The sequence below is a fragment of the Pipra filicauda genome, unplaced genomic scaffold (assembly GCF_003945595.2).
Source record: "Pipra filicauda isolate LSUMZ 115617 unplaced genomic scaffold, ASM394559v2 scaffold262_size1072369_pilon, whole genome shotgun sequence".
Taxonomy (NCBI): Eukaryota; Metazoa; Chordata; class Aves; order Passeriformes; family Pipridae; genus Pipra; species Pipra filicauda.
The window spans coordinates 355,870-368,870 of NW_024104379.1; the positions used below are offsets into that span (position 1 = coordinate 355,870).

General features: G+C 51.8%; 1 protein-coding gene across 2 annotated transcripts in view; it reads left to right on the plus strand.

Moving 5' to 3' along the window:
• Positions 1-7,358, plus strand: part of CACNG2 (calcium voltage-gated channel auxiliary subunit gamma 2) — a 52,100-nt gene extending 44,742 nt beyond the window's left edge. For both annotated transcript variants that reach the window (XM_027715281.2, XM_027715280.2), the window contains 3 exons: positions 2,484-2,567; positions 6,137-6,277; positions 6,760-7,358. In XM_027715281.2, the coding sequence (XP_027571082.1) occupies positions 2,484-2,567; positions 6,137-6,277; positions 6,760-7,295 (761 nt within the window). In that variant the 3' untranslated portion in view covers positions 7,296-7,358. The remainder of the gene's footprint in view (positions 1-2,483; positions 2,568-6,136; positions 6,278-6,759) is intronic.
• The last annotated feature ends 5,643 nt before the right edge of the window (positions 7,359-13,001 follow it).

Genomic DNA, 13,001 nt, shown 5'->3' on the forward strand with positions numbered 1-13,001 from the left:
TTCACTGCCTCTTCCCTCCCTGGCTAATTCCAATCAAGAGGCTCCAGCTGTGTGCTGGGAGCATCACCTGGGAGATGCATGTAGGCTCTGCCTGCTCTCCCAGCATGTATGGGCAGGAGGAACTCAGTGTTTGGGATCTGGTGGGCAAGGAGCTGAAATCTGAGGCTGGAGACCTCCCCAGAGCCCCAAAGAGTGCTAGTGTTCACGTGCACTGTACAGCAGTGACCACAGCCAAAGGACCAGAATGACAAACTGCTCATCTGCCACAGGCAGATGACCCCAGGCAGTTAGGGGCAAGCTAGGGAAAGGACCCCCTTCATGCTGTATCTGCCTGCCTCACAGGTATTTTAGTGGGCAAGTAGCAGGGTGGGAGTGCGCCAAGGGAATTTGCTTGGCTATGAAACTTTCCTTCCAGAAGAGCCATGGTTGAGAAGCAGACACTTCTTGAATGAGATAACTGGATTGAGGATGAGTGATTAGTAGCCTTATTTCATAACTCACAGATTCAATGTCGGAATAGCATGTCAGAGGTACACAGAGAAGCGCTGTTCCTACTTTCTTTTCCTACTGCTTACCTCTTAATGCACACACACACTCCTCTCTGCTGTCTCTAGCCTCTTCACAGAAGCTCTTTGAATTAGTAGTTAAAGGTGATAGGTACCTTGGAGGCATCAGACACAAGCCAACTGCATGCAGAAAAAATCAAACCTGAAGGCAGACCTAGAGGAACCCGCCTATCTGCCTGCTACAACTATTTGCTCAGCACTGCTTCCCAAAGCATCCCAAACATTGATCCAGCCAGGCTTGGCCTCAAAAAGAAACTCAGGGGAAATCCTTTGAGCTTGGTCCTTCTTCCAGCCATTCACAAACAGCTGAAAGACCATCCAAATTCATCTGGAATAAAACTTTCAAGGTATGATCTGGGGACCTGACATTGTGCCAGCAGGTCTCAGCCTGGGAAGGGTTGGCGTGGAAGAGCTCTGGGTTGCTCACCAGCAACCCTTCCCAGAGGCAACAATCACAAATGTGGTGGCTTCACTCTCCCCTCACCCTGCACGCACCCAGCTGGTTCAGCAGTTGGGCTCAGGATCAGGGCGGCAGGAGGCTTTCCCAGGTTGCCACAGCATTTGCCATTCTCCAGACTCAGGCTCCAAATGCTTCTGCTGAGGGATCAATCAGCCTGAGTTGCTTTGGTAGTTGACCTCCGGTGAGGAGGCCCATGGGATCTACACGTCATGCAGACACCATATTTCTCCTTTCTGAACAGAATGTGTCTATCAGTTCTGTGTTAATGGCCAGTCAGTGCAAGTGTCCAGAGGGAAATGGAATAGAAGGTAGGAGAAAAAGTTTGGGGGAACCCCAGGAAGTATACTGAAATTGCCTTTCATGCAGTCACTCCTGTACATGCATGGACAACCTGATCGTTTGAGATACTAACCAAGCAGTGGTCATGATGAAAATTACGATGTGGCTTGAGGAGTACCTCTCTGGAGTGGTATACCTGATGTCAAGAGGAGACACGAATGATGAAAGTAAGAATCTGGTAGACATCCCAGACAGCAAAAGACTTGGAAGATGTCACTGGCTTCCTGCTGGAATGGCTTTATTGGCCATGGAGTGTGTGAAAAAGGGGGCAATGGAATGTGTGAAAAAGGGTGCCCCATGACTAAAGCTAGCAGAAGGCCCTGTACATACACCAGCCTGATGGAAATGAGTGTGTCCAGTCCAGTTTACCCCACTTCTGGTGGAAGATTTTGCTCCCCCAATGCAAAGGATGTTTTGCTGCTGAGCTGCATATGTACACTCGCACCAAGCTTCTTGTAGCCTTTGTCTGTGACAGGTAACAAGAGGAGGCCTGGCAAAGGTACGCATACATATGGAGAAAGTAGATTAAGAACTTTTGTTCCCCCACCACACTGGAACAAAGGGACGTATGCTGCCCACGAAGTGAAAACGCAGCAAAGTCACAGCTGAAACAAACACTTTTGTACCCAAAACAGATCACCCTGATGTACACAGCACTGCTGGAATCTACTGAGGCCACTCCAGGTGAAACAGAAACACCCACAGTTACACCAGTCAATGCTGAGGGAGGGGACCCTGACACTTGTACTTTGCAGTATGACTCAGACTCTGGCTCCTTTTCCTGTCCCACCTCCCTCAGAGGTGGGCAGTGCTCTCCTGCCTATCTGCAGCAGGAGTCACAGAGCTTCTGGTGCTCTCTCCATCAAGCGAGGGGGTGCTGGACTAGGTGGGCATCAGGCTGGATCCAGACAGCAAACCCCATATTCCTGTGTAAATAAGGAGATGTATGTGTGAGTGTGCAAGGAGAGGACCTGGGCATTTAATGGGCATCCACACACGAGTGGGTATGCTTCCTGGAAGGAAGGCAGGGTGGGCACAAAGGGTGATGGAGAGGGCAGCTGTTCCTGCAAGGCAGGCTTTGGTGTTCTCATTTGTTCTTTTTTTTTCTTGTTCCCTAGGGAATTTTAAAGGTCTGTGTAAGCAAATCGATCACTTCCCTGAGGATGCAGATTATGAAGCCGATACAGCAGAATATTTCCTCCGTAAGTCCGCAGGCTCTTCTTGCCATGGCTCATAGGTGTTAGCGTCGGGTGCCTTTTGTTTTCTAAAGATAGGGTGGTGGAGACACTGGGACCTGTGAGGCTCACCAGGACAGAGGAGGTGACCCCAGAGCCTTTTCACCCGCTAAAAATGGCTCCACTCTCACCTCCCTGGGTCCTGCCCATGAGACAGTGCAAGTTTCAAACTCAGAGTAACAATCCATGGCTTTTTTTTATTAACAGCAATTAATTGTGATATAAATTCAAAGTCTGAATTCAAATCCATTGAAAAGCTGCTGAGTGGGCATAAGGTCAGACTGGGCTAGCGGGGCCAATGTGTGTGTGAGTGTGCGTGTCCTCCTAAAGCAGAGAAAGTTTATATTTTCTTATCTGATACTCCAGTGGCATCAGACTGAACAAATTGGCTGGGTTGTGTCTGAGGAGCACCTATTGCTGTCTCCACCTTTCACCAAATACCACTTCCCTATAGAGGCTGCAGATCTGATCTTTGCTGGTTTAAGAGATTTTAGTGATGGGAGCAAGGAGTAGGAATAAGGACAGTCAGAGCCCTTTGAAGAAAAGACCTGGTGCTCACCCAGAGCCCTTGAGAGAGGTGCTATATCCCAGGCATAAGGCATGTCTGTAAGGAAATGTTGCCTGAGCTCCAAGTCCAGCCTATGAGTGAGGGAATCTCACACCGCTTTGCACAGCAGCATCCTGACTAGCAGAGCAGATCCACATCATATATTGCCCTCCCTGGTTGCCCTCCCCAACCAGCATTTCCACCCACCCCAGAGGCAGGAGCTTACTCTTCCTTTAGCGCAGCTGAACAGGGAACACTCCTCCTCCCACCTTGCTATCCTGCCCTCTCTCCACAAGCCCAGCATCTTTTGACATCATGAGAACTCCTTTCTTCAGAAATCTGAGATAAGTGTTTTTGACCTCTCAAGGTTAAGCATCAAAGGCTTCCAAAGACCAGGAGTCTTTCAGAATAGCTCCTTGTCATCTGGGCGTGCTCCAAGCCAGATGTGGAGACCCAGCCCTGCGGCAGGGAGGAGAGAGATAATTTAGGATCTGTGAGGCTCATTTGTATGTGAAAAGAGGCAGATCTTATGCTGCTTCCTCTTGGTTTCTCAAACAGTTCTCCATCCACTGTAAACTGTAAATAACACAGGGAGATTGCTTCTTTCGGCTGCCTTTCTGCAGCACTGGTCTCTTAATTGCTGCACGGCCCCTGAACGGCAGAGCTGAAGACAGGCGTTTGATCCAGTTTGGCACAGCGACTGTGCAGGCTGCCTCTGAGGGCAAACCAGCCCTTGCAGAGCTGTTTGGGAGCGAGGAAGGTGCTTGCAGCATCAGCTGCACTTCAGAAAAAAAGAGTTGAGGGAAGGGGCCAAACATCTCAAGAAGGATGGGTCTGTTCCCTCGGAGAGAACAAGATCTGAAGACAAAAATTGGCCCAGCATCAGGACCTGACATTGTCCCCAGGGTAGAGCCCTCTTTCAGAAAGAACCAGGTTCAAAGAGGGATTTGGCAAGCCAATAAAGGACTACTTGGGTCATTCCTGAGGGAAGTGGGATTTCTTCTGGCTTAGACGTGCTTGGAGAAGGACCCCACTGAACAGCTTCTTCCCAGAACTTCTGCCAAACCAAAGTCCCTGGGTGCTCTGCATGGGCGATGCCTGGTGGCACTGGCAGGAACAATATCAGACTAGGCAGTTCCCTCATTCAGGGGACGAGGACAATTACGGGGCAGTGTCCATGGCCTGGCTAGAAGGGCTTAGACTTTACTTCTGCCAGCCATCCACATAAAGTGTCTTGGGCTTTTTGAAATCAAATGCCTGTTGTCAGAGAGGAAGCAGAAGCATCTCTGCATTTCTTCGCTAGAAGACACAGATGATATAAGAGACCATACGAACACCATCCCCTTCTCTTTAGGCTACAGGCTCTGGACCCAGGAAGACTGGAGGAGATTCTACCCCTCTCTTACTGGCCCCTCTCCTGAGGGGCTGAGTAAGGCTTCTGTTCTCCCCTGTCATACAACACCCACAGCTCCCCATGTCAGTCGGCAACCTTGTGTTCTCTCAACAAGGGTGAATTTTAGAATTAAGACAGATAAAACTGACGTAGTAAGGACCAGGCTGCAGGACTGAGCAACCAATCCTCTAGAAACCCTCTGAACAGTGGGTGTCGGCTTGATGTTAGCTTCCTGCCATTTAAGCTTCCCATTGTCAAGTCCCACCTTACATTCCAGAAGCTGTTAAAATGGTTATTTCTGCTATCCTGTTCCCTGACACACAGCCAGATGAGAGAGGTTTGTCCCTGCCTTCTGCATTCCCCATGCAGAGGGAGTGGGCTAGGCCCCCCTCAAAGAGCCAATTGCTTGTGCCTGGTAGGATCCAGAGCCAACAGGGTCTTTGAAGCATGGTCTCTGACCCCTTAGGAAAAAGTCCTGTGTTTGCTTCAGTAGGGTTCATTCTTGCAGGCAAGGAAGGATTAGCTTTCATCCCCCTTTACAGATCTTTGCTCCACAAGCAGAATTGCACCAGCCTGTCTGATACGTTCCTTTATCAAGCAAGGCTTCATTTCACACTTTAACGGCTTATTTTCTCTTGTGAAGGGAGGGGAGAAGGCCTTCCTAGTTAAAAAAAACCACGAATATTCACAACACAAGCTCCAGCAGACCGTTGGCTCCCCCCGAACTGCCCATGAGCAGTGTGTGCATGTGTGCATGTGTGCGTGGGCGTGCGTACACACAGTCCTGGCCTTTCACTGCGTGAATATGAGTGAGGCCCCCCAGAAGCTTTGGGGTATGTTTTGCATGCACATATGAGAATATACATGCATCTATGCCATTGCCCTCTGCTGGCTGAGCTCTTCCCGTATTGACCGATGGAGAGTGTGCGTGTGTGGGAGCTGGCACATCCAAACCCATCACTGCCCTCTGGAAGGATCCCAGTCATTTAATCACTAGGATAAGCCTCGCGTTTCAGTGCACAGGGCTGGGACTTTCGCTTCTCAGTCCTCTCTGCAGCTGCAGAGCAGTGTACAGCACCAGGAGCTCCTCAGTACTGAAAAAAAACCTCTCCTTGAGATGCTCATGCCCTTTCAGGAGGATTCGAGATTGAGCAGCTCTGCAGGAAGCATTTGGGTTGCTGTTCTTTGAAGAGCAGGCTCGAGCAGCAGCACCCCGCAAGAATAGAAGCTGAATGGTGCCTGGGCTTCCCCTCCAGTCCCCTCAAAAGCAGAGGAAAAGACAGTGTGAAGGGGAACAGACAGCACAGTTGGGCTCCCAGCTCAGCCACTAGTCTCACAGCCCCCTCTGTCTCCCCGTGCCAGGCCACTGGCTTCACAGCAGCAGCAGTGGCCGGGGCAGGGGAAAGTTGCTGTGGACCACTCTCTTTTTCTGACACACTTTGTTTCTCTCTCCCTCCCTCCATCCCTCAATGCCTTCATCTCTCCTTAAATTACTCCTCTACCGCACATTGCCCTCTGTCTCTCCTCTTCACCCCCACTCACAAAACGTACTTGCTGTTCTTTCTGTCCCTCCCCTCCTCCCTCTCTCCTCTGCAGGGGCTGTTAGAGCCTCTAGTATTTTCCCGATCCTGAGTGTGATTCTGCTTTTCATGGGTGGACTCTGCATTGCAGCCAGCGAGTTCTACAAAACCCGACACAACATCATCCTTAGTGCCGGCATCTTCTTCGTGTCTGCAGGTAAAGGGATGCACAGGCTGAATGCCCCAGAGGTGGGCTCCAGGGAATGGGGGGCTGCCTAGCTGGGGTATCCGCCGGAGTACAGTTGCCTAGGCAGAAGTGTGTGTATTTCCCAGCCCTGATGAGCCTTATTCAGGGTGAAAGCAGCCTCCCAAGGGTGCCTCGCCACCCACCCTGCTTGCCTAGCAGAGGCAGGCACCAGTGCCCTGCAGGCAGGGGCTTTCCAACTGCTTGGGAGCTGATGGAGGGTGTGTTTCCCTATATCTGACATCTCTCAGGGACCAGCCGGGAGTGCAGTCCGGGGATGCGGCAGGCACATGAGGAGAGTTTTGCCTGACTTTCCCAAGGAAAGCTGCCCCCTGGGAGGGGATGGGTGACTGGGGCATCTCCCATCCCTGCCTCTCAGGAGCAGGGATTCAACCTGATGCCTCCACCACTGCCCTGTGTGACCCTCCTGGCATCTCATTCTCTCTCCCCTGCAGGTTTGAGTAATATAATTGGCATCATTGTATACATATCAGCCAACGCTGGAGACCCCTCTAAGAGTGACTCCAAGAAGAACAGCTACTCCTACGGCTGGTCCTTCTATTTTGGGGCCCTGTCCTTCATTATAGCTGAGATGGTGGGAGTGCTGGCTGTCCACATGTTCATAGACCGGCACAAACAGCTGCGCGCCAATGCTCGTGCCACGGACTACCTCCAGTCCTCCGCCATCACCCGCATCCCCAGCTACCGGTACCGCTATCAGAGACGCAGTCGCTCCAGCTCCCGCTCCACCGAGCCTTCACACTCCAGGGATGCCTCTCCCGTCGGGATCAAAGGGTTCAACACCCTCCCATCAACAGAGATCTCGATGTACACCCTCACCAGGGACCCGCTGAAGGCAAGCACCACCCCCACCGCCACCTACAACTCTGACAGGGATAACAGTTTCCTCCAGGTTCACAACTGTATCCAGAAAGAGAACAAGGACTCTATCCACACCAACACAGCCAACCGCCGGACCACCCCGGTATGAAGCCGTCGCCAGGAGCTGAAAATGGGGCAGGAATGGGCAGGAGGAGATGGGGTGGGCTGCAGGGTGGGGAGGGTGGAAAGGGGCAGGGGGCAGCAGGTGGGTGGGAAGGAGGAGGTGGAAGCGCCCCTTGGTGGGGTGGGGACCTTCCCAATGCAAAAAAAAAAAAAAAAAAAAAAAAAAAAAAATCCAGAAAAAAAACAACAAAAGCAAACAAAAAACTGACAAAAAAAGAATAAAAAAACAACGAACGAACAAGCAGACAAGCAGACAAACAAGCGAGTGAACAAAAAAAACAGACAAATGAAAAGGAAACATGAGGAAAGAGACAACAGTGAAAAAAATTCGCAAAAAAAAAGCAAAAGAAAAAAGGAAAAAAAATAAAAACTTTAAAACTGAGAGAAAGAGATTTAAAAAATAGAAATAAATTTAAAAGAAAATGCATGATTTCCCATGTACCATTATTTTAACATTTAATAAAAACAGATTAAAAAAAATAAAAGGGAACCAAGAAATAACAAATGACAATAAATCAAGTGGGAGGAAGAGGAGGAGGAGGCAGCTTTTTGAATTTTGGGGGGTTTTATTCTTTAATTTTATCGTTTGTTTCCCACTTACCCTTAACCCATCACAGGCTCCTTGGGGGACAGAGCATAGGGCTCAGCCATCGACGACTTCGGTGTCCTTGGGCCAGTTATGGAGGACCCTGGATGCCAGAATCAACCATGACTCACTCTGCTCCCCCAAGATCCATGGGGATCCAATCCATTCCCCTGGGATCCGTGGGGATCTGCTTGTCCTCCACAGGTCTGTAGGGGTTTAGGGTGACTCCTGCCCCTAGGGAGTGCAGGAGCTGATGCTGAGTCACCCTTCCGCAGTGTCCCCAGGGGGGTCTCCACTTCCCCAGCCCTGGGGACCCCGGGGTCAATGGTGACAGTGCAAAAAGCAAACAGACACAGTAAATAAAGACATACACAGAGACAAAAAAAAAAAAAAAAAAGGACAAAAAAGGTTTCTTAAAAAAAGTGGCAATTTTTTTAATGAAAAAACAGCTATAAATAAATGTAAATATAATAAGTGGATTTACTTGCAAGAAGAACAGATAGTATTTTTTCTTTTCATTTTTGTTTTCTTCAGCTTTAAACTGTGAAAAAAAAAAGGAAAAGAGGCAATGGGGAGCTGTGTGGGAGGCACAGGTAGAGGGGGGGGCTGGTGGATGGGAATTAGGGCTCTCATCCCTTCAGGATGTTGATGCTGGGGGGAAACACATGGGATGCTGGGGGGGAGGGCAGCACGCACACACATGTGTGCCCATGCTCACACACTTGTGCCCTGGTGTGCACGTGCTCTCCTGTGAATGCTCCAGAGGCTCCCCAGGGTGGCCATGCACTGCCCAAATCTTTCCAGATCCCCCTTACGTCCCACCAGTGGGGCCGCAGCCATGTGGGGATGTGGTGAGGCCCACCCAGCAGACCCCTGAAATAGCTCCTGTCCTCCCCTGGGCAAAACCAGCCGACCCTGAGCCAATATCAGCTGCAAACTGCTTGGCCTCGACTCATGTAGCCTCCCAGTCCCCATCCCAGAGAGTGCCCTGCTCCGGGCCTGAGCCCCCCACGTCCCAGCCTCCACGCCAGGGAGAGGTGCGGAGCCATCGGGTGTTTCCACGCCTGCTGGGTTTTGTTGTTCTCCCCACCCCTCTCCTGATGGTCCATGGCTGCCATGGTCTCCCCCACAGCAGCAAGGCAAACTGGGTCCCCACCATTCTGCCCTGGGATCTTTGGCCTGGCTGCCGCCCCCTCTGTCCCTGCCATGATGGGGGAACAGGACACAGGGGTGCCAGCTTTTAATCCAGCTCCCCCCATAATAGTCGCTGCTGACAGAGGCAGGAGGGGAGGTGCCAGCAGGGGAGAGCGGGGGGACCCCTGTGACACCCCCTGAGACACTGGCCAGCCCAGAGCAAGGACAGGCCCCCTTTAGGGCTGCTACCCAAAAGTGGCAGTGCTCCGGGCAGGCACAAAGCCAAGGGATTGCAGGATGGGTCCACCGAGCCCTTCGGCAACTCAGACCCACTTTTCGACTTTTTTTCCGTCCCCATTCCTGCTGCTCCAGTTTTAGGAGCTGCACAGTCCTCACTTCAGACCCCAGTGGGGTTTCTGCTTTAAAGCAGCCAGATCTTCCCTGCTTCCCACCGACCCACTGATACTTTAACTCCCCTTCCCTGCTCTGGGCTATGGCAGGGGGCAGCAGTAGGACAGGATCACCCCCAAAAACAGCATCACAGGGCAAGAGCTGGATGGGAGCCCCTTGGCTGGGTGTTCAGACCCACCACCACCACCACTGACATGCCCTCCCATGGCCCTCCAATCCTTTAAAAAAGACTCAGAGGGGACATCCCACCCCCTCCAATGCCCCCCGCGGAATAAGTTAAAGCCAGTTCCCCAGAACCCAATGTAGAGGGAAGGCAGTGTTGGGGTTTCCATCCCCAGCGACCCTCACCCACCCAACACTGAATGGAGCTGGGGAGCATTCACAGGGCTGAGTACGCCCCCAGGGCCAGATGGGAAAGAGAGAGTGAGGGAGTGCGCCGGAAGAGCGTGTGCAGGAGGTAAGAGCTGGAGGGGAAGATTTTTTCCCGGGATGTTGCTCATGTCCAGCTCAAACCAGTACAAGAAACCAACCTCCATTTTCTTTATCTCGTGGTTTTTTTCAGACTGTTAAAAAGAAAAAAAATTTTAAAAAGAGAAAATAACAAAAAAAAAATCCTGGTACATGAAATAAAGATTTTTTTTTTTATAACTTGGTCCTTGTTTATGTGGATTTATTGGGGGCATCTATTGTCTCACTGTGCCAGAAGAGTACTTCAAAACCAAGCAAGAAAATCAACTATTGTGGATAATTTTGTCCTCATTGGCAATTCAGTGGATAGTCTTGCTTCAAGATGGCCTTCAAGATACAAGGAGAACGGACAAAGCAAGAGGAGAGGGCTTTGCCACAACTTTTTCTGAAGTAAGTGTGGATAAACTCAAGTCACACATGTGGTCTTTCCCTGCTGCCCTCCAAAACATCTGCTCCAGCCCCTGTTTAGCTTCCAGTATCTACCCTCTTGTTCCATTCTTCTCAGGGTGGAGATACCACAAGGGCTGATGCCCCAACTCCCACTGGAAGACAGTGGATCTATGGCAGCAAGCCAAGAATTACCGGCAAGCTGAGAATTCACACAGATTAGAGGGCTCAAAAGGGAAAAAGAAAGTGAGCCTAGCACTGTTTTGAAGTTTTGTTCAGCCATTCATGGGATTTCTGGCAATGTCCTCAGTAGCTGGGAAGTGGCTGTCTGGTAGAAATGCTCAGCGCAGGAGCCCGGAGCAGGGGGATTACTTACAGTTGGAGGTGCAGACCCAGAAATGGGTGAGGTGGCAGCAGCACAGGGAGTTGAGATCCCCACAAAAGGGACTAGGTTCCTGGCATGTCCCCTCACCTCTCACTCACCATCAGCCCCAGGGATGCCACCAACCAGCTGAGATCCCCTCACCCTGTGCTGGGCTCTCACTTGCATGAGACCCTCCGTGGCCTTCTGAAGCAGACTGGAATCCCCATTAGACTCTGTGACCACTAACTCAGAGGGGTGACACAGAAGGACAGCCACCTGAGTGATAAAGCTTCTCTGAAGTGTGGCCAGGGTCTGACCCATGGTAGGCAAGTAAGACCACAGGTTGAATGAGCAGGTGGGACCAGAGGAGTTAATTTGTCAGCAGCAGGGGGGCAGCAGGGTGAAGGCACATGTGGCTCCAGGTGTCCCATCAGACACTGATGTATTGCAGTGCAATCACAGCACCACGGTCCTACCCACCACCCAATGCACCTCACACAGGTTGATACTGGTGCTCAGCATCTGTATCCACTGGCCAGCACGTATGGGTCCCCACTCTGGCCCTCCCTGGACCTCTCCAGGACAACCTCCCCCAGCTCACCGTTCTTCTCTGGGCCCCTGGTAGCACCTAACACTTGCCCTGTACATTTCACGGGCCAGCTGGCAGGACACTTCACTGCCAAGGTAATTGGGGCAACCCAACGACCCACTTCTGCTCCTCCTCCAGGGACCCTTCCCATGAGCAACCTCACCAAGAAGGAGGGCACAAGGAGGGGAGAGGCAGCAAAGCAGGCCAGGCGCCTGTCTGGGGGACATCAGGGAGCTCCCAGCCCTGCCACGTGCACGTCTAGGATGCAGCCGCCCTCCTACCGCATCTAGCTCAGAGACCCCAAAACCTTCTCACCCCCCTCCTCATCCCCTTGCCTGGGTCTGAAACCTCCACCGGTGCTGGGTGCTTCCACTCAGGCATGGGTAGGATGAGCTGGAGGAATCCCCCTGCATCTTCTCCATCCTCCCTGTGATGTTTCCAATCCTTGCCTGCTGCAGAGCCTGGGCCGAGAGGGTGCTCGCTCATCCTCCCTCATGACAGCGGGGCAGTGCAGAGATGTGGTTACATTTCCCACACAGTGTCCTGCCTGGAGTGAAGGGAGTGCATGGCTCAGCCCTCCTGCACCACTCCATGAGGGGTTCCTTCCTCGTACTGTACACATGCTTCTGCCCTTCTCTATCTGGCTTTTGTGGATGAGGCAACAGAGTAGGAGAGACAGGGAAACAGCACCAGCCTGAAATTAGGTGTGGGGAATGCTCCTCAGACAGAGCCAGCCTCCATGCCATAATAATTAATACTAATATTCAGCACTTACACAGCCCTTTTCATGTTCAAAGCACTTTGCAAACACTAATTAATGTCATATTAAGTGATGTCTTAGAGGGGCAACATTGAAAGCAAACAACTTGTGCGTGGGCAGAAGCCCTCATTCCCCATCTCTCCCAGAGCACATTAACACTTGGGTAGGTGAGAAACCCTAAAATGTTATCCTGTGCTCCCTCTAGGTCTCAGTGCTCCCCACATCACTTGCTTGCCTCTCCCAGTGGAAGGTGTGCTCTGGCAGGCTCTGACTGTGTGCTCTGGTATGCCAGAGGTGAGCAGGGCACCAGGATCTTCTCCTCCACAGCACTGAGCCACTGAGGTCCTGTGGATGCCAGAGACTCGTGACTGAGAGGTCAGTTAAAATATTTGTGTTGGAAAAGTTCCTGCCCCAGTCCCAAGCCCCAGCAGCGGGGGAGGACAGACAGCAGGCCCCTTGCAGGACAGCAGGAGTGAAGGCGGAGCAAGCAAAGTCCGGTCTGATGCCTTTCAGCTACATCCCCATCAGACTCCAGCCTCAGGACCTATTTGGGCCAATGGTCATTCCCTGCTTTCAGGTACCAGAGGAATGCAGTGCCTGCCCTGCATGGGGCTGCTTTCTGACAGCCCCCCTCCAAATCTGAGGACATGCTCTGAAATGCTGGCAAGGGATGGATAGAAGGCAGGTAGGGCATCTGCCAGGAAGAGTGCTGCCCTACTCAGAGCAATCTGCAAGGATGGCTCTGGCAAAAGATCTGAGAGGGCAGGCACTCCCCAGGGGATGCTGGCCTGCACTGGCAGGGGTGCCGGGTCTTCATCACACAGAGGCAGAGCATGGCTGAAGAGGGGGATCCTTTGGGGAATGGTATTGGACAAGGGAGCACTTGCTACTGAGTAATGCCCAGGTCCTCACATGTGTGGATGTGCTGTCAACATGCGCTTGCCGCTCCTCTGCTGCCTCTCTCTTATGGACCACAGCCAGGGCTGGCTGGGT